The sequence below is a fragment of the Teleopsis dalmanni genome, chromosome 2 (assembly GCF_002237135.1).
Source record: "Teleopsis dalmanni isolate 2A chromosome 2, ASM223713v2, whole genome shotgun sequence".
Lineage (NCBI taxonomy): Eukaryota > Metazoa > Arthropoda > Insecta > Diptera > Diopsidae > Teleopsis > Teleopsis dalmanni.
Window position 1 is genome coordinate 25,966,916 of NC_051847.1, and position 18,261 is coordinate 25,985,176.

Consider the following 18,261-nt stretch of genomic DNA (forward strand, 5'->3'; position numbering starts at 1 on the left):
TAATTTTAATTTAAAATAATAATAAATAAAAAAGGAAACCGTCGTTTTAAACGGAATAATAGACTAATTAAATTATTTAAAATAAAACATTGTCATTGTATTCTAAAGAACTATATTTGACACATCGATTTAAAAAACTCAATCTTCTCAATCTCAAATCAATCTTGGAATCCGAAGAGGTTCCAGTCCAACTTCCAGAGATAATAAAAGAACGATCAAATAAAAAAAAAAATAAAAATTAATAAAAATTAAGTTCAGTTTTTTATCACCAATTCTGAGCATCAAGGTTATTAACTGATGATAATAAAAAGCGATCCTGCCTTTTCAAGTTATTATCTTCAAGTCAAGTTCTTATATTATCTTCAATTCAAGTTCTCAACTTGAGTTTTATGGTTGGATGTGTTCAGATAATAAAATATGTATTTAATATCTAGTATACTTTAACAAATTAAAAGCAACTAACCACCGCATTCAACAGGCATGTTCCCGTGTGACATTTTTCTATAGCCGAACCAAAAACTAAACCACAGAGAGTCTATTGTAGTCATTTGCGTTTTATAAAAGAGAATCCGTTGGAGGAGTTGGGAGTCACACCTCAAAGAGTATATGATAAATTTATGGCAGAAAATGTCAAATATAAAATTTATGGTGACAAAACTTACTGGAAATAAGATAAAGCTCTGTTTACTTAATAAATTTTTTAGAATATCATTTATTGAATCTAGATACCGTTTACATAGTATATATGCAATGTTCAGTGTTGTAAATTCTTATTTGTTATCTTCATAATTTCTACATAAGTACTAAGTTATTTAGTTATTAACAAAGACATTCTTAACATTACATTATAAACATTTTAATTATAATTTATAGGTTACATATATTTTCAACTTATGTGAGAACACACCGTTTCCAACTCCACTCTATCATATTTCTTCAAAGTTTTCGTTAAGATTATCTGAAATCACAACATAAATTCTACATTTTATGACAACCTGCGATTAAAGACAGAAACGTGGCTGCAGTCGCCGTATATTCCGTATTTCATGAGTTCTAAAATAAAAAATGTCAGAAATGTTGCTTTTTCTATTACTGTTAGTTGATTTTTTTTCTCTTTGGAATGTCCCTTTTTGTGAAAAATTTCTTTTTTTATTTTATTTTATTTTTTTTTTGTTTTTTGTTGATAAAACTTTATATTGAACTTGATTAAATGAAAAGTTAAAAGGTAGCATTTCAAAGCAAACAAATTCAAACTTAGTTTGAAGTACTACTAAAACGTTTTTATATAATTTTTCAAAACAAAAAAAAAAGAAAACAAAAAAACATAAAATAAACTTAAAACTGAAACCCAAAGTTATTACCCGCAGCTTAAGTTGAAAGAAGGACAAAGATTTATATACCCTTAAACAAAGAGAATAAACACATAGTCTAGTATTAATAAGAGTATTGATCCTCTAATGTAACTCAAGGTACGGTTTCACTGTAATATTTTTGATATCTTTTAAATTAAGTGTCGGCACAAAAGAGATGTGATTTTGATATATGGTTTACTTTTAAAGTTTAAAATGATACTACTGAAAAGTATATTGAGAGCATTTAAATTTGAAAACAAAAATAATATAATATACTAAATGCATATACAGAATCTGTATTCAAATTATACAACCTTATTAAAACAAAGACAGCATTTTAATATATTATTTATTAAGTTCATACAAATTTATAAGCACTTTAAAAATTATTTTAAGTTTCATATGATATAAATTTTATAATATATCATATAAATTTATACATATAATACATAAATTTTATACTTAATAGATCTATTAAGAGTACTCATCTCATCATATAAGTCAATCAATGTTTTATGAACGCACTTAGTGAAATATTTGTGTAAATTTATCAATCTGCTGTATAAGAGCACTATTTCTATCAGCAATAATTATGACTGCACAAAAAGCAATGCTAAACATCCTATTTTTTTTTAGCTAATATTGTTGCAATTTTAAATATTTGTGCAACTGTGTCGTTATTAATAATTTATAAAATAAATACCGAATTGAGTAAAAAGTCCAAACTAAAAAGTATTTACAAAGTTATTTTTTTAAATGATTTACTTGTGTTGGAATGCAACTCTGTATTGACAAAAAATAAATTTATACGATATAAATTTTTTGGTAAAATTTTCGTGTAAATTTATTAAGTTTATGTAAACTATTTTTCATACAAAATTTAAGACTTCATTTTATCTCAATACCTCTACAATCTTAAATGGCTATAGATAAATTCCTGAAATTTAGTAGAAACATCGAAATGCTAATTAACTTATTGGATGACATAGAGAAACTGTTTATTTCAGATGATTTGTGCCTAAAATTATTAATGAGGCAAGTTCTTTATACAACTAGCAAAATAATTCTAAAACTTCAATTTTTTATGACATCATGAGTTTAAAATAAGTATATCCTATTATCAGTTTATAAACTAATAAGCAAGGGATAAGTGTTCAGATTTTACAAATACGTTAAAGTTGTCACATATTTTAATTGAATTTCAGCTTCATAATAAAAATTCTATTCTCACTTTTTTCTACAATCACACAAGTTAACAATTATATGTTATTTATTACCCTATTAATACATAAGTTAAGTGAGTTTTATAATAATTAAGTCCATTAAATAATTTTTATTAATTATATTTAAATAGTTAGAATATTAAACTAAAATTAAACTATTGCCACTGAGCCAAGACTTTTGTATTACTATGCATTTTTCAAATAAAAAAAAAAATTAAAAAAATAATTGTCAATTTTCGAAAATCAATTTAACACCAAAAAAATATACTTATGCAGATCTGAGGTCAAGTATTGCTTAGTCTGATGAAGTTATAAACAATAAACCAGTCAAGGCGTAAAGAGCGGTTTTGAAGATACCGCGCAATTAATAAAGAGTAAAAGTAGTCAAGTGCACTGACTCAAATAACTACAACATAAAATAAAGATCTACTTCTTATTAATTAAAACTTTTTCACATTCTTTAAAAACTGCAGTTTATTCTTATGTATCATTGCAGCATTAATATATCTTTTTGTAGCACTTTTTATGATTTATATATCGTAGTTATAAAAGCAAATCTGCATGAAATTAATAAGGGAGAAAAATGATTTTAATATGTGTTATTAGAGAATGCATAGGATCATATTTAATTTCTATTTAACAGATAAACCGAAGCTGTAGTATATATATTATATTGTTTACCTTTAATTTGAATTTATTAGGATTTCCTCTGATAAATCCATATTAAATCATATTGGAAATGATAACTAATCATGTTTTTTCACAACAATAACTATAAGTAATTTTTGAAGTTGTTGTTTCTTTATTACTGTTCGAACCCTTCTAGTTTTCTTTTCGTCATAAGATGCGTCACATTCAACAAAAAAAATCTACATTAAATATTAAAATTATTATTGTGTTTATATCACTTATTTATATATTTATTTTATTTATGAATAAAATGAAGAATGTAATGGTTTCTTTTCTGTTGAATGTTTAAAAAAGATTAAATTTAAATATCATTGGTTTTGAACTCCGTCAGCCCTTCTTCATTCTTACAGTGTATATTAGAACCAATTAATAAGAAATCATAGTCGATAGCTATTATTAGCGAACTTAATTTGGTATTATAATTTAACATTTTATTTAAGGTTTTTGCATATCTATATAATATTATGCTTGCATATATATATATATGTATATAAAGAAAAAACTAAATATATCAATTCAATATAATGTTTCGTATAAATGTTAATGAACTAAAAAAAATGTTTTCTGCAATTTTCGATATTAATTGAATTGCAAGAACTTTGTCCAAAGTTTGTTCAGATAGAAAAAGTAACACTAATCTTCCTTAACCAAATAATAAAACAATTTTCTATGAAATATTATGTTTTGAATTTTCTTTGATTGAAAAGTTGGTTTAATATGAATTTCTCACTTATAAGAGCCTATATAAGAAAGTATACAAAATTTATATACTATTGACATTTACACAATGAATAGAACGAAGTCAATAAATTACAAAAGTTGAATAAAAGTAGATGTAATACAAATTTTCGAAACATTATATTATATTGTATCATATTTACATAATGCATCTCTATTGTTTAAGTGAGAAAAGAAGATTTATTAGCATTTTATAGAACAAGGGAGAATATTAGACGGGTCTTTTCAGAAGCTTTAATATGCTTCAAAAAAATGTTTTTGAATAAAAGAAATAATAGTTTATATTTTATATAAACTAGATACCTACTCTCTCAAGAATGCTTCAATTATACAAATTCCGCATTTTATTAGGGTTTGAAAATGTTTCCATAAGACACGACTATCAATATATTTGTATTATATTATTATTTATTGACTTTGCTTTAAGGTTCAAATCACAGGTATACTCTCATAAAAATGTATCAAGAACTTCAATTAAATATATTCCGTATTTCATTAAGGTTTGAAAATATTTCCATAAGACACGGCAACTAACATATTTGTATTATATTATAATTTATTGATTCTGCATTAAGATTCAAAACATTACTATACTCACTCAAGAATGTATCTAGAGCTTTAATTAAATACATTCCGCAGCTTATTAAGACTTGAAAACGCTAGAAGCATTAGAATGTATCTAATACCTCAATTAAACATACTACGTATTTTATTAGGGTTTGAAAATGATTCCATAAAACACGACTATCAATATATTTATATTATATTATTATTTATTGACTCTGCATTAAGATTCAAATCACTAGTATACTCACTCAAGAATGTATCTAGAGCTTTAATTAAATATATTCCGAAGCTTATTAAGACTTGAAAATGCTTTCATAGGACACAGTCAGTCAGGGTTCTGTATTAAACAGTGATCTACAAATAGAACTGAGGGCCTTTGTGAGTTGATTGATTAGACTAACTGTCATAATAAAATCTAATCTAAAACTGTCATTATCTAATCTAATATAATATAATTTTTAAAAAACTTGACAAATGAATCCTGTTAAATTATTGTATTCCTGCGATAATATTTAAATTTAATATTTTAAAATTCTAATTTTCTCATACAATTTTAATAAAAAATTAAAATAAATACAATTTACTCAACAAAGAATGAGTTGGTGACAATCATTGTTAATGACATGTTATGAGAATATATGTCTGCGACTAAATGTATTATTACGTCTATAGTATAAAACGTCCTTATTTACTCAAACAATGTCTGATTTGCACAGACAATTTGTTTTGACATTTATTTATACAATTGATTGAGGTACGCAATTATAAATAAAAGGCCTTTAAACTCTCGTCCGAATGGCTATTCGGTTTGTTCTAGTAATTTTCTGCATTAGCATGTTTAGCAAGTTTAAAATGTATCTTAACCATTTAATTGGCAGATTTATACGGAACAACATGTTTTCAGAGAAACTTGGCCAGACGCGTTACTTCTTGGCACAGCGTTTAGTTTTCACTGCGATTGGCATAGACTTTACCAATGAGGAACAGCCTATGCAAAATCCACTTAGAGCGTTTTTATCCTTTTTTGTAATGGTTGCACTATTCTTGGCCTTACTACATTTTTCCATAGTGAACATTAGCGATATTGAAGTAGCAACAGATGCCATGAAACTATTTTGCCAAATAGTACTATCGAGCTGGAAGTTTGTGATACTTGTCTACAATCATAAATTAATTATGCGAGTGGTGAAGAAATTAATGACTTGGAATAGAAATGGTAAATCTAAGAGATTTGTACATTTTATAAAAATAAATAAAATAATTTGCATACATTTTTATGTGCAGCAAATCACACAGAGGGAAAATTTATTATAGCTGAAAATGGCAAGGATGTCATTGTCAGTAGCCTGTATTGCATTTCAGTATTTTCTACTGTTGCCGTGCTTGGGATACAACCATTTATAGTAGCTGGAATTGGATATATAAAGAATAACACATTCAAAATAGAACCACCAATCAAAGCAAGGTAAGAGTTCACAATTTACTTCAACTCAAACCATTTCATATCAATTTCATATCAATATGCATTGGTATTTAAATAGTTATTTTGTGGACTATTCGAAACCACACAATTACGTATTTGTGTATCTTTGGGTGGCCATTGCACTTTATAATGGTATTTGTATCACATGTGGCACTGAAATCTTATTTTCCTGGCTAATGCGAAATTTGAGTGCACAATTCGATATACTGCAATATCGCCTACATAGAGTGGCGCAAGAAAATGGTGGAAATGTGTCTACTGAGTCTATCATCGACTGCATACAGTATCACCGGAGAATTATTATAACAATTGAGGAGCTTAGTACTGCATATTCACCAATTATTTTCTTTAAATTTTCTATCAGTTGCATACAATTGTGTCTTTTGGCCTACCGTTTGAGCCAGGATAGATTAAGCAATGGCTTAGTATTGAATTTCTTCTTCTTACTATCGGTTGCCCAACAATTATTGATTTACAGTCATGGTGGTCAGACCATAAAATACAAGGTTTATAAAAATTGTATATTTAATAATTAATTTAATATAAATACACATATATATTTTATAGAGCCAGAATATAGCTATTATTATCTACAAGTCCTTTGACTGGCATAAAATGGATAATAGTTGCAAAAAACTACTACTGCTGACTATATTACGTGCCCAAAGGCATTGTTTCATCTCTGGTATCTTTTTCGAAGCAGATTATGCTTTATTTGTTTGGGTAAATTGCATTTTTGTGAAAATATAATATTGAATATATATTTATGTAAGAAATACTTTTAATTAAATTTTTAATTTTTGCTATCAGGTATTCCGCACTGCAGCTTCGTATTTTACACTGCTACTGACATTAGCTGGAAATTAACCTTCATTTTAATATGATTTCAAAAATATAATATTTATACCATATAATAATAATATATACTTATTTACTTTTTGATATTTTGTTGTGTTATGTACTCAGGAAAATGTTGCAATATTTTCATGTTAAAAAGTTTTAATTAGATTTAATAAAGTACAATCAATAGTGAATTCAGCAAAATAAAATTATTTATGTTTACAACCGAATTAAGTGGTAATATTATAATGGTAATATTGTGAAAATTGAAATTTGAGATATAATGCAATTTGTAGTAAGTTGAAAATCAATAAAAGGTAACTAATAACTAAAAATGATAGAAACCAGTAGCAGCCTGTCTCATAAGAACTCGTAGTTTCCAATGAGACGGTATCGGTAAAGCGTGGTATCACAAATTTTAAAGGCACGGTAGCTGTACAAAAAAATTGAAGAAACAATGGACTGCATCTTAAAATAACCAACTACTTCACCAATTTTTATTAAACGCCCATTGTGTTCCACGCTCATATTAGAGATATTGGATACACACTTGAAAAAAAGAAAGTATAAAAAATCCTACTGACAAGTTCTTCTACTCCTCTAAAGCGGAGATTAAATATTTGCCATTTAAAGAAGCTTTTAACTCAATACTTCACAATGTTTGTTGTTATACGTTCCACTTAAAGCTTTAAAGGACTCTTCTGCTTTTATTTGGGCAGATTTATGCAACATACAGAAGAAGCATTAAGCGTATTCAGTGCTTTACTCTCTAAAGCGTAACTTCGATAGTAACTGTTAAAGGTAATCCCAAACACCTCATTTCGTATGAAAGATTTATATATTCTACATAAAGAAGGAGTCTTCGAAAAAGGTTAGTTATTAGTTGGCTTTTTATCCCTCTTCGACTAAATTAGTTAGTAAACTTAATTCACGGGAAGACATTCTAGTCACTGCTGGTTCAAATTTCACAATGTCAATTTATATGTAATATTAAATTCGCTCCCTTAATATACAAAATTCTCTCTATTAAAGAACACTGATCTAAACTGTAGGCATTTCACTTTATATCATCAATAAGGAGTAAAGGATAGACGAAACAGTTGCTCTATATCTATTATATTGATCATAAGCGAGTCATGTCACCTATATGATTTGATGTGTATGATGTTTGGGCAATTTTTAAGTCGCTATATCATCTTCAAGTATAGTCAGTTTAACTGAAACTAAAGGTTTTTTTGCATCTACTTATATTATGGAAAGTCGAATACCACTTTATATTAATTCGTCGAGCATGCAGTTGCCAAGAGTGTTCTCATGAACCGGCAATTCTCTCAGGTTAACCGATACATGCACTGACATGTCATTCAGAGATGTGCTAGTTCCGAAGCCTTAAAAATAATACCAAGGGATATAATGGTTACATGTTTGGCACTAAAAATATAAACATTTGATAGACATACTTTTTTATGACTTTTTATGACTAGCGAAGTGGATGGAAGCTGATTTGATATCATAAGACTAAGCTAAATATCACAGAAATAATAATCTAAATTATTTTAGTTATAGTGATAATACATAATATTTTGACTATTGTAAATAAATTGTAAAAGGATATGTAGATAAACTTGCCTTCATTTTCAACCAATAATCACATGGGCGTTGCATATTACAAACGAAAAGAAAATATTTATTTTAATTAATAATAGTTCCAATTCATTCTAAATTCAAATTATCATTTTACGATTAATTGCTATTATATTTATTAAGTATTTAATAAAATACTATATTATCTACTATTTCGAACGACATTGAGAATGCTTTAAAACTATTAAAAATTTAGCTTATCTACATATATATACCAGTTGAGTAATAATATGTTCCAAAGATACTAATTTATTATAATAAATAATCAATATTTTTATTACTTTGTTTTCATAAAATACAATTATACTTAATTATTTATTTATTTACTTATTGTAATTACGTTGTGGGCGTTAGCCCATAACGAAGAATATTTAAAGCAATTTTCTACAGCTTATGCCACACAGACAAGACATTCCACAGGAAGAATTTGGTAGAGCAACATGTCCCAAATATTTGGCATGAAACGTTATTTTGCGGTACAGCGTTTCACTTTCGCTGCTATGGGCATTGATCCAACTTCTGAGGAGCGTATCATAATAAATCCTGTGCTTGCAATATTACCGTTCTTCGCATCGATTACTCTGCTAGTCAGTATTATTACTTATACCATACAACATATATCAAATGTAGATGAGGCCACCGATGCCATGTCACCAGGTTGTCAGGTTATAATGTCAACTTGGAAGTTTGCTATACTACTTTACAAACGCAAAGAACTGGTGCGTATTGTTAGAAAAATAATGGCTTGGAATTTAAAAGGTAATGTTTGGAATAAATAATATTTGAGATATATTTTATTCATAATTAAACAACTTCAAAATTTTTAAGCAACTGCAAAGGAAAGTGTTATCATTGTGAACGAAAATAAGATTGATATATTTATATGCACCTACTACCACTTGGCAGTTGCCACCACAGGCTCTACAGCTATAATATTTCCACTTGTCTTAACCGGGCTACATTATATTAAAACCGGTGAATTTCTGATGGAGGCACCAATTAAAGCAAAGTAAATAAGCTGTTGGCATAATTACTCAAACGATGCAAATACTACTTAATTGCATAATATTTTAGTTACTTTATGGACTACACTAAGCTCGATAAATATATCTTCATATACGCATGGACGTCATGCTGTATATACTGTGTCATCTATGCCTCGTGCGCTATAGACACGATATTCTTCTGGTTCATACGAAATATTTGTGCACAATTTCAGATATTACATTTACGCTTCCGCGAGGCAGCTGAGGAAAACAATGGCAAAGCTTCAAAGTATTCCATTCAACGTTGCATTCATAACCACCGTGAGGCGCTCGAATTAGCGCAGGAGTTTAATAATGTTTTTGGTCCAATAATTTTTATGAAATTTGCCATTAGCTGCATACAGCTCTGCTGCTTGGCCTTTCAGTGCAGTCGGGATGGCTTAACGACGGATGCTGCTTTTCATGCATTATTCATAATGTCGGTTGGTACCCAACTGCTTTTATATTGCCATGGTGGTCAGAGGATGCGGGATGAAGTAAGTTTTTGTATTATTTACAATATTCTGTTCTATAGTATGATTCGTATATAACATTTTCATATAACAAGAGCTTATTAATTACGACTGCTATTTTCACTGCTTTTAAATGGCAAAAACTGAGTACTGGCTTGAAGAAGATACTGCTTATGCCTATGATGCGTGCCCAGAAGCCCTGCCATTTATCGGGTGTATTCTTTGATGTCGACTTAAGCTTATATGTGTGGGCAAGTTAATATAACTATTGTATACTGCTACTATATTATGCATTTATTTAATATATTACTTATAAAACTGATTATTAGCGATGAGATTTACGTATGTATAGATAATGTGATCAAAATTTCATTTTTAATTTTGTTTTCTTCAAGGTATTACGTACTGCAGGATCATATATAACGATGCTTTGGACATTAGATGCAAATTAGTATAATTGGTTAATAAATGTCATTGGAAAAAGAAAAGAACTCGATGCAAAAAATATTGAAAAAAAAGGATACGAATTAAAGTCGAAAATGAATTAAAATATAATGATTCGTAAAACAATTAAAATCCAAGAAAATTTAAACTTATTATATCATAGCTTAATGTTTTATGATAATATTTAACCATATCAAAAATATTACAACATAAAAAGAACGTAGCACAAATATAAACGAAAGTACAAATATATTTAAAAGATTATGAGATAAAAATTTTAATGTAATATAAATATGTAAAAACTTTATGATAAATAAATTTAATACTTCATAGTTGTCTAAAGCTACTTGAGATGCATACTACTGCAGAACCAAATAAAAGTTAATATAGAAAAGGGTTAACTGGCTAAGAATCTTAAAAATTAATTTGCTTAAATGTAGTACTCACTTTCAAGTGCATGAGTGAACAAAATCTAATTCCATTAAATTAATTCCAAATTAATTCCATTAAATCAAATTTGGGAAAGTAATTTAAAAAAATATTAACTTTTGACTAATATTTCAAACTAAATGAGAATTGTAAAAAATAATTTACGTAGAAGTTACTATCTCACAACTGCGTCAAAAAAAAAAAACATAATATAATTCAGCGCTGATTCATTTCGCAAGCAATTAATTCATTCCCGCATTGTTATTCACTAATTCAATAATGAATAATAATATTTATTATTTAGCAATATCCGAAACTAAATAAGGTTTTTAAAAATTAGTTTGTTTGGAAGTAGCTCTCATTATTTTGCACTGTGTCCAAGATAGTAAAAAATGTATTAAATTATTTTGGAGAAATATTTAAAAACCAAGTAGTATACCAAACCGTCTAAGAATCTTAAATTTGTTTGGAAGTTACACCAATTATATGACATAAAAGTTGACTCAATAAAGCATTAAATCATTTTTTAATTAATTAATAAAAAGCATTAATATCAGAGTAAATTTATTTTAAACTGAATGAGAGAATCATAAAACTTAGTTTGTTGTTGTTAGTCACAATCATGATGACTTAAACTTGCTTAAATCGTTAAATTTATCTGAAATATCACGCTTTCATATCAAAAACTTAACTAGTTACGAAATATTTTCCTGAAAATAAAATACGTAATTAAGAAAATAAAATTAAAACAACAACAACACATACTAAATAATTTAAAGACCCAGTAGCTAATGTAAGCATAAATTTGCATAATCAAAACAAACATTCAACAAAAAGAAAGTAAATCTTTAGGGTTTTCAACCGCTCCGGAAATTGTCTGCAGCACAACAAGGCAATGTGCTAATCATTTGTACCTTTGTATAATAACAACTCTTCAAACACACACAAACACGCCCACAAAACTACACCGTTATTAGCAGTCAGTTAGCGTTAACACAAAACGAAAAAAAAAACAAAGCAAACGCAATGCCAACAACAAAAATTAATCGTGACGATTAAATTAGAAACTCCTTCAAAAACAAACAATATGCCTTCATACATGACAGCACACTCATTTACACGCATACATTGCTATACATACAAACAGACATAATTTGTGGTAGCCCAGAGTATAAATGGTAGCCACTTGAAAGGTACAAAACACGTTGTTGCTTTTCACCACACTTACAACTACAAAATACCCAAAAATATTTCAATTATAAAATCAAGGAGTAATAATTTATACCAATGCACGGACGAAGCACTGACAAACAGCAACACTACCAACACTACCAACAACAACAACGCCAATGCCAACTACAACAAATCAACATCGACAACACCAACAGCAACAATCAGTAAAGGGCCCATTAGACAGCAACTTTCGTTGTCAACGCGCGCTTGCCATTACACAAACAATTTTTTAAAAATTTTTTAAACACGCCTCAGATAAAACAACAAATATACTAAAAAATCGCTCTCACATGAGAATTTTTTTCTCCTACTTTTCTCCTACTTTGTGAAATGCGAAATTTGTTTGTATAATAGTAACATTTGAAATTTTAAGAAATGTGTTGACGAAAATCAAAAAATTTTGATATTTCTTCAAACATGCTCGTGTTTTTGCATATACAGTCGGATTTGGTCGGCATGCAAAATTTTATTTATTTTGAGAAATGGAAGCGTAAACATCGCTTAAATGCACGCATGATTTGTCGTTAGCATGCGATGCTTTGCAAATATGAATGAATTTTATTTTAAATATTTGTATTTTCTACCTAGGTAAAATTTTTTAATTTCCAAAACATTTTATTAAGGAGAATTAAAATATTAATAAACTTGGGCTAAAAAAAAATAACCAAACATTAAATTACAATAAAAATTTTGTTTTAAATATTAATTGCATTGTGCACCTACGGAAAATTTGTTATTAAAAAATACCAAAAAAAAAATTAAATTATATAAAATATAATATATATAAAAATAAATATATAAATTGAAATCATAAAAATAAATATAAATATATAAATTAAAATTATAAATTAAATGTCATCATTTTTCGTAAGGAAATTACGCATAGCAGCCGCTGTCGACACTTCAGCGATTGCTTTAATACTGATGAGTGCACAAATTTTGCATTGTTTGCTGGAGGCGTGTTTAAAAAATTGTTGGTAAATTTAATGTGTAATGGAGAGAGAAGACTTCGTGTGTTTGTCAACGCGCGTTGATGTCTAAAGGCCACTTTAGTCAATGCACCACTCTCCTTGTGTCCTCCTTATTTCATTATTTTTCTCCCTTATCATGGATAAAGCCTAAATAAAATGTGTACTTTTATTATATATAAATTCAAGTACAATATAAAATGCTCACCAATAACTTTTTTGTGTCATTCATTTTATATATATTTTTATGAAAATTTTTTTTATAAAATTATCTGCAGGTATTTTTGTATTTACACGTATTTATCAACTACAAATTTGTTTAAAATTTTTTTACTTATCATATGTTTATTGATTTAGGCAATGATATGAAGTTATTCTTAAGCAACCAGAAATTATTCTGCAGGTAGTTAGACAACTTACATATTACATGTTTTCGGTAATTTTGTTCATACATTGAACATGTTTTTATAAACGTGTTTAAAAGAAAGCTCTTTAAATAATCTTTGTGCTGTAACGACAATTTTCCGTCGCTCTGATTGCCGAGGTAATACTCAGGGGTTGGTCCTTGGTCGTTACAATAAAATTTATAAATGTTAGAAGGCCGTGTTTCAAATTTTGTTTTAATTTTCTTTTCTTTATTAAAGTATTTATTTTAAAACTAATAATCGTCTTAATTATCCTATGTTTCTATCCTATTACAGGATATTGATTTTAATATTGATATTGATATTGATGTTGCTATTGATGTTGATGTTGATAGTAATTTCCTTTCTTCGATGTCAGCGTATTGTTCTTTGATGGTTTTGTGTATTTCAGCTGATTTCCTTTCTTCTATACCTGTTGTAAAGGGTTATCAATGTTAATATATAGACGTGTACACGCCTATATAAGTTTTAGTGACAAAGGATAAACGTGTTCACGCTTATCCACGGATTTGGTAGCAAATTATAAACGTGTTCACGCTTATTATTTTGCTGGAGAAAGGATTTAACGTGTTCACGCTATTCAAGGATTATAAACGTGTTCACGCTTATGCAAGGATTTGGTAGCAAATTATAAACGTGTTCACGCTTATATATTTGCTGGGGAAGGGATAAAAGATATACATATATAAAAAAAACAAAAAAATAATATAAAGGTGCTTCTTTATAATTAGCTCCGGTAATGTTTCCCAATGCTTCACTTGGCGAGTCTATCATGAAGTCCGATGACTTCAAAGGTCGATCACTAACTGCCTCTTCTAAGTAAATGCGTCTTCTTATATACGCATCAGACCAAACCTTAACGTAGCGCAAAGCTTAGTTTACAGCTGGCTTGGATTTTTGACGTCATTGCTGTTTTGCGCTTTCGCCGTAGTTAATATGCGCGCGTATCAATTTTTACACAAAGCTCTTTGCACAAAAGCTTTTTTGACGTTTCTTGTGTTGTGTATTTGTTTTGTTTTGAAACGTGTTTAGCTTAGTGTCGGTAGTGGCGACTTCAAATATTTATATTTATTTATTAAAATAAAATAAATATTAAAAATATTAAAAAGTATTAGTTTAAATAATAAATAAATAAGGTAGATACAATATTTGTTTATTTGAATATATTTTGCATTCTTTTAATTTTTCAATGTAATCTTAGGTTTAATTCATTGTGATGCTGTTGCGTGCATGCGGGGGTGGCTTTTAGTAAGTTATTTACCTTTAATATATTAAATAAAAATTAACCAATTTTTATTTCAGGTATTAACTGCACACTAATTAGGTTGGTTGGAAAATAGGTTGGAAATTGGTAAAAATTTCCATCCTTACAGTGCAATATCGAAAAAAAAATTTTCCTACACATATTTCCCACACCAAAACTGTCAAAAATTAAAATTGATGTGACGACACAGCAAGCGAAAGAATCGATGCTTTACCGATAATGCATCGATACTTTGGAAGCAACGATCGATGCAACTACCATACCAAGTAAATGCAATTTTGTCTATTACATATCACAGGAAAACCATCGATGCTGTATTCATACCTAGAACAAAAAAGATAAAGAAAAGAAACTGAGAGTTATAACTTTACTTTTATAACTTTAAAGGAACAAAGTATTCTTTTTCAAAAATAATCTTTGGTTAATGTTGAATTATGAAAAAATTTTTGAGTGCACAAAATATGGCATCTCTGTTGATTTCGCGGGCTATCATTCTTTTGCAATAATTTGTTGTGCTTGTAGTCGGTGGTGACATACTAAGTTTTGTCTCTTAATGTACACGAATATACGGAATGGATCGCGTCGGTTCACAGATTTTAAAAAATTTATTATCAGAGGATGAGTTAAAACACATACCATCAGAAACTCAAGAAAAATTGATAACGCTTATTGACAAATGTTCGGATGCATTTTACAAAGGAAAAGCTGCTATCAATCGCCTCGGTAAGTAAAAATTATATTATGTAGATACTTCAAGGAAGTTTTGCGTAACAGTACTGCGAATGCATGCAGTTTTAAATCTAAGCATCGCTCATTATGTATTTGGACTAAAAAGTTTTATCATCTATGCATTGTTTTATCTATAATATGTAATTTGTCTGAGTTTATGTCTGTTTGCGACAATTAATATTTCGAATTTGTAGAACTCACTTAAACGCCTAGTTAAACTTTTTATCCAAAATGACTCAAATACTGGACTTGACGACAAATGTGTTTAGACATTTATTAACTTCAAAATAAAATATTTACATAATCTAGATTTAAGAATTATTTGTTTAGTATTTTTGTTTAATAAAACACAAGTAAGTGCAGATCCATTGTCTTTCGAAAGTGAATGATAAATAAACCCAATAGTAATTACTCTGCTACTAAATTAATGAAATGTTTAAATTGATATAGCTAAAGTTCAGTTATTTAACAGTATTATATATGAAGTAGTTGTTAGTACACCTTTTAATTCTTTAAGCGGGCTTTACACATCATACTTGGTGCGTTGAATGTGAAATTTGTGCCAAGTCTTATGTGTAATGGCAATTTTGCAGTCATCACGAGCTGACGGGTTGAAATCAAAGTATTTTGATTTTTCGCCCGACCTGCTCCTTATTGTAAATGCATTAAGAGACAACCCAGTACCTTAAAGCTAACTTAAAAAAATAAGGTGAGAAATTAAATAGGAAAAAAAATAATTTAAATAGTTAGTGAATAGCATAACAATAACTTACGTAAAAACATAAAAATTATATTTATTGATTAACATTAATAATTTGAATAACAAAACATAAGTTAATATTAAAAAAGTTTCAATAAAGTGAATAATACAGCAACAAAAACAAACTAAATCAATGATGAAAAGGAAAGGAAAAAAATTAATAAAAATAACAGGATCAATAAAAAAAGCCAAAATTAAAAAACAAAACAGGACAAATAAGAGTGACGTTGATAGTTCGTTTGTGGTACCTCTGCATTATCAATTTAAAAAAGCTTAGTAGTGAAGGCGATTTGCTTTAAAAGTAATTGGAGAAAATATTACCAATTAGCAACCATTACAAGGTAAAAAACATGTCATCCGGTAGCCAGAAGGGGACAGCACAATGCGGCGTATGCAAAAAGATGGAAAATGAAAAAATGGAGCATGCGACGCATGCGACGCATGTGATCAATGGAGTTATTTAAAATTGTCAATATTTACTGGGAAACCGGAAAAGTGACTTTTTTTACAGCAGCTTCAGCAATTCGACACGTTTATGCGGTTTCAGTAATGATAAGAATCTGCTACGATTGCAACGTTCCTTCAAGGGATAATGCTAGTCAGCTTCGTTAGGTTTCAGTCACTGAAGATGTTTTAAGTGAATATAGATTACATACAAGTGAGTTGCTACGATTGAAGATGTCAATAAGTGAAGTTAGCTAGATGACTCTATTTGTATAGCGTGGAACAAACGGATGTCGCTGCTTGGCGCATTTTTAGAAGACGTCAACTGTATCTTTTGCGGACGTCAACGCGATAGTCCAAGTAAAAATCAAACAAGCCAAAAACAAACCAAGCTACATTCATACTGACTAAATGGACCTGTCAAAACAAACCGATACGCAGACCTACATGTAGATGACAATGAAATAAATGAACAATCGTTAAAAAATTAATGATACTTCATCAAAAGTACTGAAACGTCCACCAATATTTATTGATAAGGTACATTACATCAAGCCTCTAATAGATCTATTATACGAACATGTATCGAGACAATTACCTATAAGTCCGATTTCGATTTGTCATCTGACTATTAGCCAGTAATCACTCTCAATGACTTGTGAAATTATGGAAAAATGTATTCTTCATAACAAAAATACTGATTGGAACAATTATCGTCAACTAATTACAATTGGACTAAATACCGAAGTCCAGTTGAAAACTGAATTTGATGTGACTAAAGCAGTAACGCATTTTAATTCATGTGTCCAAATGTGTGCCTGGGAATCAATTCCTCCGTCTTCAAAAAGTATTAAGCAAGAATATCCATGAGATAAGAAGACATTGGCAAAAGACGAGATTCCCTGCGGATAAAACTCGCATTTTACAAATTACGTAAACTCGTTAAAGTCCTTCTTATAAAGTACAACAATAATCGCACGTCCCTATACCTCCAAAACCTAAATGCTTCATGTGATACAAAATACTCCGTCTGGAAAGAGTATTCTCTGGACAAATATAACAGACCGATTGCTTATCAACCACATATACGCAAAATAGAAAACTCATGGGCTAAAAGCGATATTGAAAAAGCAGAAATATTCGCGTTATATTTGGACCAGGTCTTTAAACCAAATGATAATCTAAATATACCAGATATCATGCAACAAAGGATAAATTTTCTACAAGAGCCTTACCAATTAGAACTTCTAATTAAAAGATATTCCATTAATGAAGTTAGGGATGTAATAGCAAAGTTAAAAGAAAAAAAAAAGTTCCAGGGTACGATTTGATCACAGGCATGGCCTCATCTACTTAACATTGTAATTAAAACAAAAATAAATAATAAGGGTGTTTATTCTGCTACAGTGGAAGATAGCGCAAATTTCTATGATACCGAAACCAGGGAAAAGCGTAGAAGATGTCAAATTATATCGACATCTAATAAGTCCCAATAAGTTTACTTCCGATCCTGTCGAAAGTTATGGAAAT

The 18,261-nt window shown here is 28.8% G+C and overlaps 2 protein-coding genes across 2 annotated transcripts; both read left to right on the forward strand.

The window, feature by feature from the left end:
- Positions 1 to 5,464: 5,464 nt before the first annotated feature.
- LOC119674172 (odorant receptor 45a-like) lies at positions 5,465 to 6,920 on the forward strand. The gene is made up of 5 exons (XM_038085298.1): positions 5,465 to 5,786; positions 5,855 to 6,035; positions 6,112 to 6,559; positions 6,621 to 6,776; positions 6,864 to 6,920. The coding sequence occupies exons 1-5, from the start codon at positions 5,465 to 5,467 to the stop codon at positions 6,918 to 6,920; spliced, it is 1,164 nt and encodes a 387-aa protein (XP_037941226.1).
- Positions 6,921 to 8,977: 2,057 nt separating this feature from the next.
- LOC119674173 (odorant receptor 45a-like) lies at positions 8,978 to 10,487 on the forward strand. Its single transcript, XM_038085299.1, has 5 exons — positions 8,978 to 9,296; positions 9,366 to 9,546; positions 9,612 to 10,059; positions 10,131 to 10,286; positions 10,431 to 10,487. The coding sequence occupies exons 1-5, from the start codon at positions 8,978 to 8,980 to the stop codon at positions 10,485 to 10,487; spliced, it is 1,161 nt and encodes a 386-aa protein (XP_037941227.1).
- Positions 10,488 to 18,261: the final 7,774 nt, after the last annotated feature.

Excerpts from the sequence above, each read along its gene's own strand:
- LOC119674172 (XM_038085298.1), top strand. The coding sequence starts at position 5,465 with ATGTTTTCAGAGAAACTTGGCCAGACGCGTTACTTCTTGGCACAGCGT. Across the intron at positions 5,787-5,854 it reads AATGACTTGGAATAGAAATG|CAAATCACACAGAGGGAAAA; the intron begins GTAAATCTAAGA and ends TTTTATGTGCAG. Across the intron at positions 6,036-6,111 it reads GAACCACCAATCAAAGCAAG|TTATTTTGTGGACTATTCGA; the intron begins GTAAGAGTTCAC and ends GTATTTAAATAG.
- LOC119674173 (XM_038085299.1), top strand. The coding sequence starts at position 8,978 with ATGTCCCAAATATTTGGCATGAAACGTTATTTTGCGGTACAGCGTTTC. Across the intron at positions 9,297-9,365 it reads AATGGCTTGGAATTTAAAAG|CAACTGCAAAGGAAAGTGTT; the intron begins GTAATGTTTGGA and ends AAAATTTTTAAG. Across the intron at positions 10,060-10,130 it reads GTCAGAGGATGCGGGATGAA|AGCTTATTAATTACGACTGC; the intron begins GTAAGTTTTTGT and ends TCATATAACAAG.